General features: G+C 36.7%; 2 protein-coding genes across 8 annotated transcripts in view; both read left to right on the plus strand.

The window, feature by feature from the left end:
* The window catches only part of SPART (spartin), a 52,145-nt gene extending 42,385 nt beyond the window's left edge, over positions 1-9,760 (plus strand). For 6 of the 7 annotated variants that reach the window (XM_057707504.1, XM_057707501.1, XM_057707498.1 and 3 more), the window contains exons 6-9: positions 57-251; positions 1,260-1,418; positions 1,499-1,589; positions 8,890-9,760. In XM_057707504.1, the coding sequence (XP_057563487.1) occupies positions 57-251; positions 1,260-1,418; positions 1,499-1,589; positions 8,890-9,160 (716 nt within the window). In that variant the 3' untranslated portion in view covers positions 9,161-9,760. The remainder of the gene's footprint in view (positions 1-56; positions 252-1,259; positions 1,419-1,498; positions 1,590-8,889) is intronic. The other variant, XM_057707505.1, reaches the window with a different exon arrangement.
* A 3,018-nt stretch (positions 9,761-12,778) lies between these two features.
* CCDC169 (coiled-coil domain containing 169) overlaps positions 12,779-17,482 on the plus strand; it is a 43,426-nt gene continuing 38,722 nt past the window's right edge. Inside the window, 2 exon segments of the mRNA XM_057707213.1 lie at positions 12,779-12,917; positions 13,661-13,775. Coding sequence (XP_057563196.1) covers positions 12,779-12,917; positions 13,661-13,775 — 254 coding nt within the window.

The following is a 17,482-nucleotide window of genomic DNA, read 5'->3' on the forward strand; positions in this document are numbered from 1 at the left end:
GTTTAAAGGTATAATCAGCCCTAATTTTGTGCAATTAAAAATTTTCCTTTAAAAAGGTGCTTCCTGGGTGAGTTGGGGTTTGGTCAAAGGTGCTGAATTTACTGGCAAAGCCATCCAGAAAGGCGCTTCTAAACTCCGAGAACGGATTCAACCAGAAGAAAAACCAGTGGAAGTTAGTCCAGCTGTGACCAAGGGACTCTATATAGCAAAGCAGGCTACCGGAGGAGCAGCGAAAGTCAGTCAGTTCCTGGGTAAAGTAACTTTAGATTCCTTTACTTTTTTGCAGTTAAATTAAAAATAATCTCTTAGTCCAGGTTAATCTAAATCTTATTTAGATAGTTTAATTTTAAGAGTAAAGAACTAGGACAAGGCAGTTTTGCCTTGCTACTCATGGTGGGATCTGTAGACCAGCAACATCAACCTGAGAGCCTTAGAAATATTTCAGACACTTGACACACCTACTGATTCAATATCTCCATTTTCATAAGGTCTCTAGGTGATTGTTATTTGCATATTAAGGTTTGAGAAACACTGGTTAAAGGTTGTTTTGATGTGTTGGAGAGGGGAGTGTCTGTGCCTTTGAAAAGGAATGTATTTTCTATCCTTGAATATGACACGTTCTTTTAAGGACAGCTCACTGCATAGCAATTCAGTCAAGAGTGGGGGATGTATTGTCTTGAATAAAGCTGACTTAGTGATTCTGGTATCAGCCTTCCCTGGTAATATGCCTCTAAACCCCTCTTCTTTGAGAATCACAGCTCTAAAGTTTGGTATTTTAAGATGGTCAGATAGCTCTTTAGTGGACTGTCATAAAATGTAGTTAAGATTATCTTGATATTTGGTATTCTTTGCAGTCAAATTTTTGGTTTGTTTACTTTTATGTAGACCTAAATACTTTATTACTGTTTCAGTGAGTATTTGCTAATAGGGAGAAAAAGTACAAATACGTTTAGCTGGAAAACATTAAAGTTGGACCTGCCAGTCTTGCTTTGCAGATAGAAAAGGTGGGTGGTTCTCTTCTAAGCAAATTGCCAAAAAGAACATTATATTTGAGTCAGTAAGCTCTGCAAACACATCCTTAAACCAAACAATAACCTTTGTTTAAAAAAATAACCAGCCCTGTTTTCATCCTTTTTTAAATAGGAGTGGTAACATTATACAGTAGAGCCACTTTAGATGCTCATGGAAGAATTTTGCTAAGTAAAATCAAGGGAAAAATACATTTTTTTCTAAGTGTTTGTTTTTTATGGTTATATTAGTTGACGGAGTTTGTACTGTAGCAAATTGTGTTGGAAAGGAATTAGCTCCTCACGTCAAGAAGCACGGAAGCAAACTTGTTCCAGAATCTCTTAAAAAAGACAGAAATGGGAAGTCTCCCCTGGATGGTGCTATGGTTGTAGCAGCAAGTAGTGTTCAAGGTAACTTAAAGGTCTAAAAAAAATTTAGGAAGATCTATTTACTGAGGGCTGGTTTTACTTACTTTTAAATGTATTTGCAGGATTTTCAACTGTCTGGCAAGGATTGGAATGTGCAGCTAAATGCATTGTTAACAATGTTTCAGCAGAGACTGTACAAACTGTCAGATACAAGTAAGTTGAATTTTATCATTTTAATAATGAAATCTCTTATAGCATTTGTAAAACTCTAGGACAGTTAAAATGATTGTGTGGTTATTTTTATTAAGTATCTGACAAAATTTATTTGCACTTGCTGTTTTTAAGTAGGGAGAAAATTAAAGCTTTTAGTAAATTAATAGTATTACTGCAACTTTGCCTTATATTACTAATTGTTATAAATATTTGTTCATCATTAATTCAAATAATTTTTTAATGCCTGAAATTTCTGTATGCCTTATTAACTGCGTGTTCTTAATGGGTGATGTTTGCCTGTAGTTTTGATGCGGGAAACTTGAATTATAATTAAACTATTGTACTTTGTTAATACTAGCCCCTTCTATGTACAAAGAATGTTAAATTTTCACACTTTATTTGAGTCTACCACTGTGCATCTGTATTGGAATAGACAGATGGTACGAGAAGACATACCATTAAGAAATGGACAGACATAAAAATGAATGATTTATTCCAGCTCATCTGATAAGTGGTATTAAAGATAATACTCCAGAACAGGATTTTCTGATTTTAGCTCCTTATTCTGTCTTTACAAGTACTAGAGAGCTAAACTTAAATTTAGTATGAAAGACCTGAGTTGCTTACTTAGCTTTGAATTAGTTAAGATCTTAATATTTAATGTTTATTTAGAAGAAAAAAATAATGGTGTTCTCAGCTCTTGGTTATTTGTGTTATTTACTCATTGACCACATTTGAGTTCATACTTATGTATCAGACATTGTGTTCAGTGCTTTCCATATGTATTATTTTAACACTATTATCACTATTTAACACTTTAACACTATTATCTCCATATTACAGATGAAGAAACCAAAAGCATAGAGCGTAAATATCTTGTTAAGAATTATACTCTAGTAAGCGGTAGAGCTGAGATGTAAGCCGGGTCTCTCTGTCATGCAGTGTCAGGGAACAGTGCTGGGCCAGCACCACTCTTAGTGGGTTATCTGTGCAAGTTTAGAATCTAGAGTTATTTTCCACCACCACCTAGCATGTGGTTCAGACTCCCTCCCACCACAGTAAATTACCTTTGGTTTAGGAAATATTAGCTTAATTTCCAGCCTAAGCTGATTTTAATGCTTAGACTGGGGCAGGCATACCTTTGAATCAAAGCAATATGACATATCATCTTGGAGTACCAGTTTTATCAAAGGATTTGGAAAAGAAAATGCAGAGTAGGTCTGTAAATTTTGATGGAAATGTAAAACCCAAGTCTTCCAGCTCACTTCTTGCTACTTGTGGCATTGACCTCTAATTCTTTTATGCCTTTCAGGTCACTTTGATGGAGCAGTCATAATTAGAAAAATAGTTTCTTCTTTTGTTGCAAAAGCAGGAGAAAGTCAGAAGTGTTTTTTAGACCAAAAGTGGGTTATTTTTAGTTTATCATATGTTAACACAGATACATAGGCAGTCATATAAGTAGGAAGTGCTTTATTGGGTGTGTCCATTTCCTACTTTAATCAAAAAAAATGCTTACCTAGGTACAATTAAGTGGAGCCTTATTTAAAAAGCTTTGAGATTCACATGACTAGGAAGTACAGGGTTTTGGTGAGATTTTGTATTTCTAGTCCTTAGTGAGGAGAAATTAATATGATAAATAGGGTGTTTTAACAGTGGTTCCAAGCTAATTTATTTCTATTATGGTGTATATTGCTAGTTTTATCCTTTCCTCCAAAGATTCATGGAGTGAAAAAAAGCAGGTCAGAATTTAGTTAAGTACGTTTGTATTTCCAGTTGTAAGGATACTTTAGTCTTAGCAGTAACTTAGAAACTTGGAAAGATGGGAGGGACCATGGTGAATAACAGATTTTGTCCAAATAATACTCTTTTCTCACTTAAGAATAATCTGGCCTAGAAATACAATTTACTTTTTAGGAGAAGAAACTGCAAGTATTAGATCAGTAATAACTCAGCAATATTTGTCACTGAAGAATTGGAAAAGCTAGTTCTTTCATTTAATTTAGTTCTCAGTAATATACATAAGTTTATATTTATTTACATTTATGAATTTACATTTATTTACACTATGAAAGGTATTTGATAGCGTGAACATTTGTGTTGTCTTGCTTTAATCCAGTTGATTGTATAATAAAGAAAACTTACTGTTTTTTGAAAATGTATATTCTTATTGCCTGTGAGAAATCATTCCCCCAAGTAGTTTTGTAACATCTCAAGGAAAATCCCGAATGAACTTTTTGGCCAACCCAATACTATGTAAACTTCTTTATCTGATTTCTGATAGTATAAGCCAATACAGAGGATTATGTTTTTAATTTAGGCATATTTAAAGGCAGTTTGTATTAGAGAAGTGTATTCTCCATGCCTTTTATGGTTTTGATTATAATTAAGGACTGTGTTCATAGATTATGAATGATTTACCTAAAGATCTATATAATTAATTACACTCCTAAATTTTTAAGGTAAATGTATAGGAAATATTTATTAAGCCCTTATTTTTGTCAGTTACATTAATATTTTGTCCTGTTTTAAAGTTAGGAACGCGAAGACCTACAGGAACAATGAAAAGCAATTAAGTAACTTTAAACCTGCTATACTTAATTTCAGTGTAGTATCTTTTAAATAATTCATCACTCTTCTGCATAGCTTCTAAATTTCACCTTTAAGCTCCTTTTTTTCCACTTTAAATTGTTTAAAGGAAAATAATATAACCAGTAAGTTAGGTGCATTTTTCTTTTCCCCTCAGTAATATTTTATCTTAGAACACATATTTGTGAAGAATAAGCTTAGTAATAATATTTTCCTATAAGGAACTTACTCTTTTAAGGTATAGTATTTTACTGGTTTATTTGGTGAATTTTAATTAAAATTCCCCTTAAATTTGCACTGGGTGAAGGGGCAATTTCAAATCCACTTGAGGGTGTCTCCTTTGGCAGATGTCATGTTACCCAAAATGAATTCTATATAGGAGTTGTATAGGATCAGTCTTCTCTTTTCAATATGGTAACTATACAAATATTTAAACATGATCCTTATGTCTTTCACTTATTTTTTCTTAACTATTAAATACTCCCAGTTTAGCAGTTTCATATACAGCTTGATTTCCAGGTTCTTCCTTCATTAGTGTTGTTCTCAAAATATGGAACCCAGAATTGAATCTGATACTCCAAAGGTCTTGTGACCAGATTGAATACGGTGGGATTGCCTCCCTTGTTTTGGTCATATTTAGCATGTGATAAATAGGACACAGAAGACAAAGAATATATCTTTATGGTAGATGTTACTTTATTGCCCATATCAAACAGATTTTTTTAAATGAACCTTTTATTTAAAATCTGGACCTTTGTCTTATTTTTGGACAAGTGATATTTGTACCCAAATCGAAGGCTTTACATTTATTCTTGATTAATTGCACTTTGTTGGTTTTGACCCATCATTAAATCTGTCATATTGGCTTCATATTTTGATGTGTGTCATGTTAGCCTTACATTTTGTTACCTGTAGATTTGAAAGACGTCTTTTTTTTTTTTTTTAATTTATTTATTTATTTATTTTTTGGGGGGGGGTACACCAGGTTCAATCATCTGTTTTTATACACATATCCCCGTATTCCCTCCCTTCCTTGACTCCCCCCCCCTCGAGTCCCCCCCACCCTCCCTGCCCCAGTCCTCTAAGGCATCTTCCATCCTCGAGTTGGACTCCCTTTGTTATACAACAACTTCCCACTGACTATTTTACAATTGGTAGTATATATATGTCTGTGCTACTCTCTCTCTTCGGAAAGACGTCTTTTTTACATCTTAGATTTTTTTCCACAATCTTTTTGTGGATAAAATCTAATCACATGCTTGCTGTAGCCTTCCCTCCTGATTGATCTTGCTCCAGGATTTAATGCTTAGTGAGATTGGTGGGTCCGCTGTCTACAAATCTCTTAACAGTATTGTAATTCCTCACCTTTCAGTTTTGTCTTATCAGATGCTTCTTAGGGTGGTTGTCTTCCACATGCATTCATTAAATACTGGTTCTGTCTGAGGTTTACTCTATACTCTCTTTTCTGCTTTTTGTGGATATCATCTATATCTGTGGCTACAGTTACCACCTATATTTCAGCAACTCTCAAATCTGTGTTTCCTCTTAATTTTTAATCTTCAGGCTCATACATCCCAACCACATACCACTACAGCCATTCAGTCCCTGAGTCTTGTTTTTTATATTCATCCCTTTCGCGCCAGCCTCATTACCACCACCTTGGAGTAGATTTTCATTGTTTTTCATCCAGCTCACAACTTGTTTCCTAACTGATTCCTCAGTCTTAAACCCTTACAGTTCACAGTGCAACCTGCATTAGATCTTTCTAAAACATAAATTTGGTCCTATAAATCAATTCCCATTGATTTCGAGGTAAAGTTTAAACTCTGTAGCTTCACCTACAATGTCCTTCATAACTCATATGCCTTTGATGGATGGACTAATAAGACGCTATTTCTATCTTAAATATTTAAGGTTAACACTTCTAAAAATAATTTTGAAGGTTGCATGTAAATTGAATTTTAGGTAGATTTATTAGAAAGTTGTGACTGCAGTTTTGTTGTAATTTGTGAAATATGGAATCACTGCCAGTGGGCTGTTTTGGTATACATTACTGAATGCATTGGAGAAATTTCTGAAAAGTATCATTCAAATTGAAAATTAAATCCCATTGACTTATTTAGAGCATTCTTTACATTCATTTTTTATTCTTAAATTGGTAGTGTTACTCAGTATATAAAATCTGATTTAATAAGCACTAATTATAGTTAACTTTTTAAAAAGAATAAAAAAATAAGCTTTATTATTAATATTATTTTGCTAGAGATTGGCTTTCTAGGAGTTTTTAACCATGTAATTTGAATCTGAATAAAGAAAAGAACTGAACAGTTATTTATCAAGCAAAGAAGAGAATAGGTTCCTGCCACGAATCCAGGTTCTAGGGCATGTTGGGAAACAGAGTTAATAAGTGAGGATGTATTTAAAAAATAAACACAACTGCTGAAAAACTATTTTATAGGGTCTTTAAAAATAATTGTATGTTTAGTACTATGGAATTTTCAGAGTGCTTTAACATATCTCATTTTATAAGATAGAGGAAATTGATGAGATGCAAAGAGGTCGAGACTTCACCTAGGTCACATGGCTGGTTGTTGGCACAGTTGGTGTCAGAATCTAGCTTTCTGACTCCCAGTTTGGTACTTGTCTCCAAATTAACAGGAGTTGCTGCTGAAGTGGAGACAGCATGGCAGAACAAGAAGAATCATCAGGGTACCAACACAGACTTCTTTCTCAGTACATTATTTAAAAAAATGTAGTCTTTAGAATTGCATTGCATATAAAAATATCATAAGTGCAGTTAGAGGTATCAAACTGCATCAGTAGAATAGGGGACGTTTCAGATACTCAGAAATGGAGGATTTCCTGTACTCGAAAACACTAATATGGCCACATTCTTACGTTACCATGTCTCTTCATTATAGCTAACACAGGCCTGGAGAGAGAAGCCCTGAGAGATACCTGCTCAACCAGGAGTTATGGGCACACTTCCAGTGCTGAAACTGCCGCTGCCCCTTTCTTCTCATTGAGCCTGAGCATTCGTGACTGGGGCTTGGTTGACCACCGTGAGGCAGCCCCATGTCTTCTGCAACATCAGCAATCCTGTGGGATGCTGAGGGGTTGCAAAGTACAGGGACTGGCAAAAAGCAGTCAGATGCTTTTCTGTTGGGTAACTGTTGAAAAAGCCTCAGTCAAGAGTGGTATAGACATAAGGTTTGACATTGTAGGCTCTGCTGTGCCCTGGCTCTGATTAACATTAGGCAAAGGACAGAATGAAATATCATTCAGAAGTATAATAAGATTATTTCATATTTCTACACTGAAGATGAAAAAAGACAAGCATGAATAAGCCAGTAGGACCACAAACGACTGTTCTAGGCCAGGCTAATAGTAGTAGAGGACTTGTTAATTCAGAGGACAGATCCAGTACTAGAAAAAATGTCCAGATACTGATCATCTAGGAAATTTCAGTGTGTCCTGGAGAAAATTGTAAAGTTTTGCCTTTTTGTTCTTGTTTGTTGTTTAAGCAATCCTCTCCTTGAGGAAACCTATGGACAAGAAAAGCTTTAAAAGCCTGGTATTTAGAAAAAGGTAATGAGTAAAACAAGAAGTAGGATAAGGTTTAGCGTCCTTGTATAAGACCTCAAATTGTATTATTATAGCAGTAGTATTAAACACCATTAGCAGTATTGGTTATGGTCAGGAATAACTACTTTTGTATAATGCTTTATAATTTCCCAAGCCCTTTGCTATACATATGAACTCAAGAAACTCTTAGATGGATAGGGCAGGACTTCCTCATTTCCTTCATTCAACAAATATGAGATGTCTAGCACTGTTCTAAGTACTTAAGATACATTAATGAACAAAGCAAAGAGATCCTTCTCTAATGGGGTTTATATTCTAGTGATACAAATAAGCTAAACAATATTTTAGTGAGACAATAAGAAAAACAAAAATAATGGTATAAAAAAGTTCTACAGTATGTACAGGCATTAAGATACAGAAGAAAGAGTTTAAGGGGGGATCGATTGGCAGTGGGGTGGGGCATGTGGGATAAGGCAGTTAAAATAGGTGAAATACTGAGAGGATAATAGCAGACTTGAAGAAGGTGAGGCAGTTAGCCACGTGGATAAGTGGGGTGAGAGCAGTCTAGGCAGATACCAGCCAGTACGAAGGGTATAGGGCCAGCACATGTGCTTACTGGGTTCAGAGAAGGCCAGTGAGTCTGCAGTGGGGTAGAGTGCAGTGAGGAAGAGTGTTGTAGAATCTCTGCTTAGAGACAAACTCATATTCCAGTAGTTTGAAAGACTTAACCAAAGTCTAGTTAAGGTAGAACTCAAAACCATTTGTACTGACCTATAATTGTTTCAGTTAAAATTCTCTTATATTTCCAGAAGAAGATAAAAAAGGAAATAATGACTGATTAACAACCTTTCTTATAATTTACATTTTATTCTTTAACATAAACAGTCTTTATTACATTAATCTCAGCCTCAGTTTATTTTCATAGTGTTTTTGCTAAAGGAGAAAATACAGCCTTGGCACAGTGTGATCTTATTCTGTACTGTGTTTTAAGTTATTAATTAAATTGAAACCTAACCTTTGATTTTTCTTTCAAGGATAACATGCGAATCATGTTACCTATTTAATACTAATTCATATCTTAATTTGTATTTGTAATTTTGCTGTACTTTCTCTAATCTTTCTTTTAAAGATATGGGCATACCGCAGGAGAAGCTACGCACAACGCGGTGGATTCTGCCATCAATGTTGGTGTAACTGCGTATAATATTGACAACATTGGTATCAAAGCAATGGTGAAGAAAACTGCAAAACAAACGGGACACACACTGCTTGAGGACTATAAAATCGTTGATAATTCTAAGGGGGAGAATCGAGGAGGAGCAGGTATAAACACGGAAGGGGAGGAAGATGAGCAGAGAGAGGAGCTGGAGAAGAGTGGGGCGAAGAAGAAGGAGAAGTGAAGTGCTGTGGATTGCCTGTACCAGAGCCTTACAGATGGATGCAGTTTTGTTAAATGGCAAATGTGGCATTCCCCACAGATTAACTAGGATTTTTAAAATGTATTCTCCTACAAAGTGACTATTTCATAAGCTTTATGGCATGTATTCTACTTCTAAGGAAAAGAATCAGTATTCTTGCATCTGGCCTTTAGAAATATAGTTTCATTCTGTGTGAGTTTATTTTTTTCTAAATGTGGCTAAAATATTTTTGCAGTTAAAATAAGACTAATAATAGATGTGCTATAAACCTTATTAAACCTCATGTTAAACTATTTTTGTATTTGCTGTCTTTCAGAAAGCAAAGTAGGAAATTATATATTTACATAAAATTTGTCATTTAGTAACCTTAGTTCTGTTTGTTTTGGAAAAGAATGACTTAAAACGTTTCCTCTTTTTGCACTAATTGTGGATTTTTTTTTTTTAGGTGCTTGTCAGAATTTTCAGTGTATAAGCTAAACAAAAACTGTAATCCTAAATGAAAAGAATTCTTGTATAACATTTAAAAGACTTCTTCAAAACAAGGAATAGACTAATCATGAAAAAGAAAATGAGGTTCTATAAGATCATTTGGTAGCTTATCTCTGTTAGGAAGTGGAATGGTCTTTTTGATTTTAAATGAATCCAAATAGATTTTTAAGTCTTCTAGATTTATACTACTATTGATCTATTAGGAGGCTAGGAAATTTGGGGGTATGGGTGGTTATTATATCAGAATTTGAAGTGATTATTGTCAGCTTAATTGGACAAAAATGTAATCACTTTTACCGTATCTACTTCTGTAAGTTTTTCCCAAAGGCTAAAATTTAGTAAAAAACTAAAATAAAAACAGTTGAGTTTATGTGTGATAAGTAATTTTTATTTTGTCATTTTAGTCAGTCATTGGAATTTTATATATTAAAAAGCCAATAAATTAAATTATCGAAAGGTTTTATTCATAATTAAAGAATGTGAAGTGTTTAGGCTTTAATCCATGGTGGGGTAGGAATAAGTGTCCACTTTGGCAGAAGACAGGATATTCACATAGCTATAAGCTACAAATATGTGAGTAAAATAGCTAATGGCATTTTATTTTTGTTTAATGATTCTAAAAGATTTTTATTGGTTTTCTTAGTATAGTCTATTCTAATATTTCTGAACCTCCAATTGCTATTTAGTTTATTAGACTTTATTTGAAATTATCTAAAGAATGCGCTTTGTGAATAAACTGTCTTTGATTTACTTGGCCTCAAATGTATTCATGGGTTTGTATTTCAGGAACACAGAGTTGGTAGAGCCCTTCCCTAGGGCCAAGGATAACGTACTAGTTAAAATTGAAATAAAATTGAATTGGTAAATAGCTTCCGTCTCTGCCTTATTTAAGTTTAAGAAATGGAATGATAAATAGTGGAGCCTAAAGTTTAAAAAATTACCTTAGAGCATAGGTCAGCAAAATTGGACTTGTCAACAGGAACCTAGTTGTCCATTTCACTTCATTCTCTGTTAACTTGTTTGTGGGTTGCCTTTTCAGATCAACAGCTAGACAAAACTTTGGCAAGTATGGCTTCTATATTACAGTTCTCCATAGAAACAGAACCAATATTTATTGTAAGGAATTGGCTCATGTACCTGTGGAGGCTGAGAAGTCCCAGGTCTGCACTCAGTGACCTGGAGACCCAGGAGAGTGATGTGCTGTTCCAGTCCAAGTCTGAAGGCCTGAGAATCAGAAGTGCCAATGCTATATGTTCCAGTTTGAAAGCTGGGAGGCCTGAGACCCTAAGTTCTCATGTTTCAGTCGGAATTTGAAGGCCAGAAAAAATCAATATATCAACTGAAGCAGTCAGACAGGAAGAGTTCCCTCTTACTAAGTCCTTTTGTTCTATTCAGATCTTCAGTTGATTGGGTGAGGTCCACCCATCGTTTAAGGAGGCAGTCAGCTTTACTCAGTCTACTTGTTGAAATGTTAATCTCAGCCAGAAACATCCTCACAGACACACTGAGAATAATATTTGGCCAAATGTCTGGACACCCCTGTTGCCCAGTTAAGCTGACAAAATTAACCATCACAGCTTCTTAGCTTGCTTTTTATTTTCTAGGGGTCTCCTAGGTCTCCTTGGCTTTTTGAGACGCAGCAGATCTAGTGTCTGAAAAACAGTTGTCAGTATTTACTGCTACCAGGGTTCTTCCTCACTTCACCTGTACAGACTGTCACTCCACCATGCTGTACTGGGTAGTTTTCTGGCAGTGCCTCTAGGATCCTACTAGCTATGAAAATAATGATAGCTAATATTTACATAGTGTTACTATATTCTAAGTGATGTTACATAGATTAACTCATTTTAACCTCACAATATTCTTATGAGATGTATACCATTACAATCTTCATTTTACAGAATAGTAGACTGAGGTATAGAGAGGTGAAGTAACTTTCCCAAGATAGAAGGGAACAGTATGAAAGAAGAGGTCAGACACATGCCTCAAAAATGAGGGATCTACATAGTAGACTGCCTGTTAGGCCAGGCATCTTGTCTTTCTTATACAGAGGTAGATGGGGAAAGACAAATGGTGTTGATAGATTTCCTCTGATTCCAGCTGCGTATCAAATTAATTTTTATTATGATCCCATTCTCTTGATAGTTGGTAGAAAGTTTCTTGAGATATTAGCAAAATAGATCATCCGTCCTAGATTAGCAAATTGTCGACAGATCATCACTACCTAGGTGACAGTGTGAACTTTTGTCCTTTTCTCTGTCTTCATAGGTATTTTAGGGTAAGCCAAAAAAAAAGCCAGGCTTATAAGCTTATAAATAATGCTGTGCTCAAACAGAAATTAGTTCTCTGTTCTTTCCAAAATCAAGACTAGGTGTTTTTAAACAGACTTCCTAATGGATTTTGCTATTTTGTGTTTAGCAACAGAAATTGATTTCTGAATAGCTTTTCTTCAAAAAATTTTTTTCTATTCACAATATATTTTAAAGATCCAGAAAGATGATAAAAAAAAGTTAAGAACACAAATCAGATGAAAAATAGAAACCCCAAATAATGTCTTTAAATTTATTCTATGCAAAAAGTTGTCATATGTGAAGAAACAGTTTGATCAACCTGGAGGCTATTCACTGGAGGAAAAAGTGACTAGTTGGGGAAATTGTTCTCTCTCCAACCTCCTATCCCACCCAATCTAGTCTGTATAAATTTAGTTAGCTAGCTGAAAAGCAAATTGCTAGAAAGCTACCAAGAAGCAAGATTACTGAGATAAGGGATAGGATGCCAGTATTTGCATGTTTAAGAAGCCTCACAGTGTCTCTAGTTAATAAAACATTGCTATTTAGGGAGTAACTGAGTTGGAAGCAGAAAAAAAGGCTTTGGTATACAGCAGTTTTTAAATTTAAGGCTTTTGAACTAAAGCCACACTGATGACAGGATTTGGCATATAGCTGTGGAAGTGGATTGGAGATTAAAGTGATGAGAGTTGCAGTGTGAAGGGTGAGGTTGTAGGCAAGACTTATAGTGGAAAGACTACCTTTTTTGTCCCAAGTCAGTAGACTGGTTTTGATGATTAAGTCTCTGTGTGAAGCAAGGAGAAGTAGATGGTGTCACATGAAGATGGCATATCAGAGGAATGGGTTTTTACATAAGGATGGAAGAGTAGTGATCCTGAAAGCAGCATTAGAAGTGGAGAGGATTCCTGAACCTCCTGACTCAAAGGAGCAGGGGTTCTACAGAGAAACTAGAAAACAAAACCGTCAGTTCTTAGCTTTTGATATTTCAAAAGCTATGGTTTGGGTGTGAATAAAAGATTTGGGAGAATATTTAATACATGACTATCTGCCATCCAGCTCACTCTCATCCCCACCTCCTCAGTCTGTCAGAGAACTAAGAATGCTGGCGGAGGATGAAGGAAGGGAGCCACCAAGATAGAATAGACACGGGTGATTGTCTAAGAGGTGACCAGCACCTTGCTGCCCACAACCTGCTTCAGGCTGGGCACAAAAATTAGGAGTACAGAATTTGCCACACCACGTGACTATTGACATACTGGCATGAGTCCTTTTGCACTTTTCAAGTAACCTGTATGTTCTTTGAAAGCAGTGAACGTATTTAGCCTCTCAACACATCATCTTGTAGAAAACAAACCCTCAGTTGCTGTTAACTGAACTGATTCCTCAAAATGCTTCAAATTATCTCCTGCCCACAAATCTCGGTGTTCTTCTGGATATTAAACACACTATCAGGCTAACATGCTACTACATTACGTTCTGCTTAATTCAATTCCAAACTTCCCAACACAGAGCCTTCTTCCTTTGAGAGCGGCCCTAGAAGGCCCAGGTGGGCCCCGGCCCCGCCCCTGGGCGCCGCCCTGTGACGTCACCGGAAGGCGCCCCGCAGCGCCTGTGTGGTCGTTCACCCAGATGAAGGCTGTGACAGACCCTCCCCTCTCCGGGTTTCTGGGTGTCCCCTCAGGTCCAGGGTTCTAAGCTGTGTGAGGGGCGGGCGTGGGTGATCTCCGGCCTGACACTGTGGAGGAAGGGATAGGCGACAACTTGGACGGTGTGAGCACCGAGCGCCTTAAACTGGAGTTACTGGAAGAAATCCACCTGAAGTGAGTTGGAGGGCGGTGCGCGCTCACGTCGGCGCCGCCAGGCACGCCGAGGGCTGCGCCTGTGCGGGCCCCGCGGCTCGAGGCCGAAGCCCCTGAGGTCGATGTAACTCCTGCCATGTCATTCATCCCCGGGCAGAGCTGGTGACGTCTGAGAACAGAGTTGTACAGGAAGGATTCTTTTACCTCTTGCTTTTGGTGTTACGCATAGGCGGGTTTTTTTTTTTTTTTTTTTTAATTTATCTTGGGGGCGGGTGCACCAGGTTCAGTCATCTGTTTTTATACACATATCCCCGTATTCTCTCCCTTCCTTGACTCCCCTCCCCTCGAGTCCCCCCCACCCTCCCCGCCCCAGTCCTCTAAGGCATCTTCCATCCTCGAGTTGGGCTCCCTTTGTTATACAACAACTTCCCACTGACTGTTTTACAGTTGGTAGTATATATATGTCGGTGCTACTCTCTCAGCTTCCCCTTCACCCCCCGCCCCCTCCCATACCTCGAGTTCTCCAGTCCATTCTCTGTATCTGCATCCTTGTTCTTGTCACTGAGTTCATCAGTACCATTTTTAGATTCCGTATATGTGAGTTAGCATACAATATTTGTCCTTCTCTTTCTGACTTACTTCACTCTGTATGACAGATTGTAGTTCTATCCACCTCACTACATATAGCTCCATCTCATCCCTTTTTATAGCTGAGTAATATTCCATTGTATATATATGCCACATCTTCTGTATCCATTCATTTGTTGATGGGCATTTAGGTTGCTTCCACGTCCTGGCTATTGTAAATAGTGCTGCAATAAACATTATGGTACAAGTTTCTTTTGGGATTATGGTTTTCTTTGGGTATATGCTCAGTAGTGGGATTACTGGATCATATAGTAGTTCTATTTGTAGTTTTTTAAGGAACCTCCAAATTGTTTTCCATAGTGGCTGTACCAACTTACAGTCCCACCAACAGTGCAGGAGAGTTCCCTTTTCTCCACACCCTCTCCAACATTTGTGGTTTCCAGACTTTGTGATGATGGCCATTCTGATTGGTGTGAGGTGATACCTCATTGTGGCTTTGACTTGCATTTCTCTGATGATGAGTGAGGTTGAGCATCTTTTCATGTGTTTGTTGGCCATCTGTATGTCTTCTTTGGAGAAATGTCTATTTAGGTCTTCTGCCCATTTGTGGATTGGGTTATTTGCTTTTTTGGTATGAAGCTTCATGAGCTGCTTGTATATTTTGGAGGTTAATCCTTTGTCCGTTGTTTCATAGGCAATTATTTTTTCCCATTCTGAGGGTTGCCTTTTAGTCTTGTTTATGGTTTCTTTCACTGTGCAAAAGCTTTTAAGTTTTATGAGGTCCCATTTGTTTATTCTTGATTTTATTTCCCTGATTCTAGGAGGTGGGTCAAAAAGGATCTTGCTTTGATGGATGTCATAGAGTGTTCTGCCTATGTTTTCCTCTAGGAGTTTTATAGTGTCTGGCCTTCCATGTAGGTCTTTAATCCATTTGGAGTTTATTTTTGTGTATGGTGTTAGGAAGTGTTCTACTTTCATTCTTTTACATGTTGCTGTCCAGTTTTCCCAGCACCACGTATTGAAGAGGCTGTCTTTTTTCCATTGTATACTCGTGCCTCCTTTGTCAAAGATAAGGTGCCCATATGTGTTTGGGCTTACTTCTGAGTTCTCTATTCTATTCCATTGATCTTCCTTTCTATTTTTGTGCCAGTACCATACTGTCTTGATCACTATGGCCTTGTAGTATAGGTTGAAGTCAGGAAGCCTGATTCCACCAACTCCATTTTTCCTTCTCAAGATTGCTTTGGCTATTCGGGGTCTTTTGCGTTTCCATACAAATCGTAAGATTTCTTGCTCTAGTTCTGTGAAAAATGCCATTGGTAATTTGATCGGGATTGCATTGAATCTGTAAATTGCTTTGGGTAGTACAGTCATTTTCACGATGTTGATTCTTCCAATCCAGGAACATGGTATGTCTCTCCATCTGTTTGTGTCGTCTTTGATTTCTTTCATCAATGTCTTAAAGTTTTCTGCATACAGATCTTTTGCCTCCTTAGGCAGGTTTATTCCTAGGTATTTTATTCTTTTGGTTGCAATGGTGAATGGGAGAGTTTCCTTAATTTCTCTTTCTGCTCTTTCGTTGTTAGTGTATAGGAATGCAAGAGATTTCTGCGCATTAATTTTGTATCCTGCTACTTTACTAAACTCATCAATTAGTGCTAGCAGTTTTCTGGTAGAGTCTTTAGGGTTTTCTGTGTATAATATCATGTCATCTGCAAATGGTGACAATTTTACTTCTTTTCCAATTTGTATTCCTTTGATTTCTTTTTCTTCTCTGATTGCTGTGGCTAAAACTTCCAAAACTATGTTGAATAATAGTGGTGAGAGTGGACACCCTTGTCTTGTTCCTGTTCTTAGAGGGAATTCTTCCAGTTTTTCCCCATTGAGAACGATGTTGGCTTTTAGTTTTTCACATATGGCTTTTATTATGTTGAGGTAATTTCCTTCTATGCCCATTTTCTGGAGAGCTTTTATCATAAATGGATGTTGAACTTTGTCAAAAGCTTTTTCTGCATCTATTGAAATGATCATATGGATTTTATCCTTCAATTTGTTGATATGATGTATCACGTTGATTGATTTGCGTATATTGAAGAATCCTTGCATCCCAGGGATAAACCCCACTTGATCATGGTGGATGATTTTTTTTAATGTGCTGTTGGAGTCTGTTAGCTAGTATTTTGTTGAGGATTTTTGCATCTATATTCATCAGTGATATTGGTCTGTAGTTTTCTTTTTTTGTGACATCTTTGCCTGGTTTTGGTATCAGGGTGATGGTAGCCTCGTAGAATGAGTTTGGGAGTGCTCTGCCTTCTGCAATATTTTGGAAGAGTTTGAGAAGGATAGGTGTTAACTCTTCTCGAAATGTTTGATAGAATTCGCCCGTGAACCCACCTGGTCCTGGGCTTTTGTGTGTTGGGAGATTTTTAATCACTGCCTCAATTTCCGTACTTGTGATTGGTCTGTTCATGGTTTCTATTTCTTCCTGGTTCAGTCTTGGAAGATTGTATTTTTCTAAGAATGTATCCATTTCTTCCAGGTTATCCAATTGATTGGCATATAGTTGCTTGTAGTAGTCTCTCATGATGTTTTGTATTTCTGCGGTGTCCGTTGTTACTTCTCCTTTTTCATTTCTAATTCTGTTGATTTGCATCTTCTCCCTTTTTTTCTTGATGAGTCTGGCTAATGGTTTATCAATTTTGTTAATCTTCTCAAAGAACCAGCTTTTAGTTTTATTTATTTTTCTTATGGTTTCTTTCCTTTCTTTTTCATTTATTTCTACTCTGATCTTTATGATTTCTTTCCTTCTGCTCCCTTTGGGGTTTCTTTGTTCTTCTTTCTCTAGTTGTTTTAGGTGTAAGTTTAGGTTGTTTATTCGATCATTTTCTTGTTTCTTAAGGTAGGACTGTATTGCTATAAACTTCCCTCTTAGAACTGCTTTTGCTGCATCCCATAGGTTTTGGGTTGTTGTGTTTTCGTTGTCATTTGTTTCTAGATTTTTTGATTTCCTCTTTGATTTCTGTAGTGATTCCTTGGTTGTTTAAGAGTGAATTGTTTAGCCTCCATGTGTTTGTATTTTTTGCAGTTTTTTTCCTGTAATTGATATCTAGTCTCATGGCGTTGTGGTCTGAGAAGATGCT

This window comes from Hippopotamus amphibius, chromosome 14 (genome assembly GCF_030028045.1).
Source record: "Hippopotamus amphibius kiboko isolate mHipAmp2 chromosome 14, mHipAmp2.hap2, whole genome shotgun sequence".
NCBI lineage: Eukaryota > Metazoa > Chordata > Mammalia > Artiodactyla > Hippopotamidae > Hippopotamus > Hippopotamus amphibius.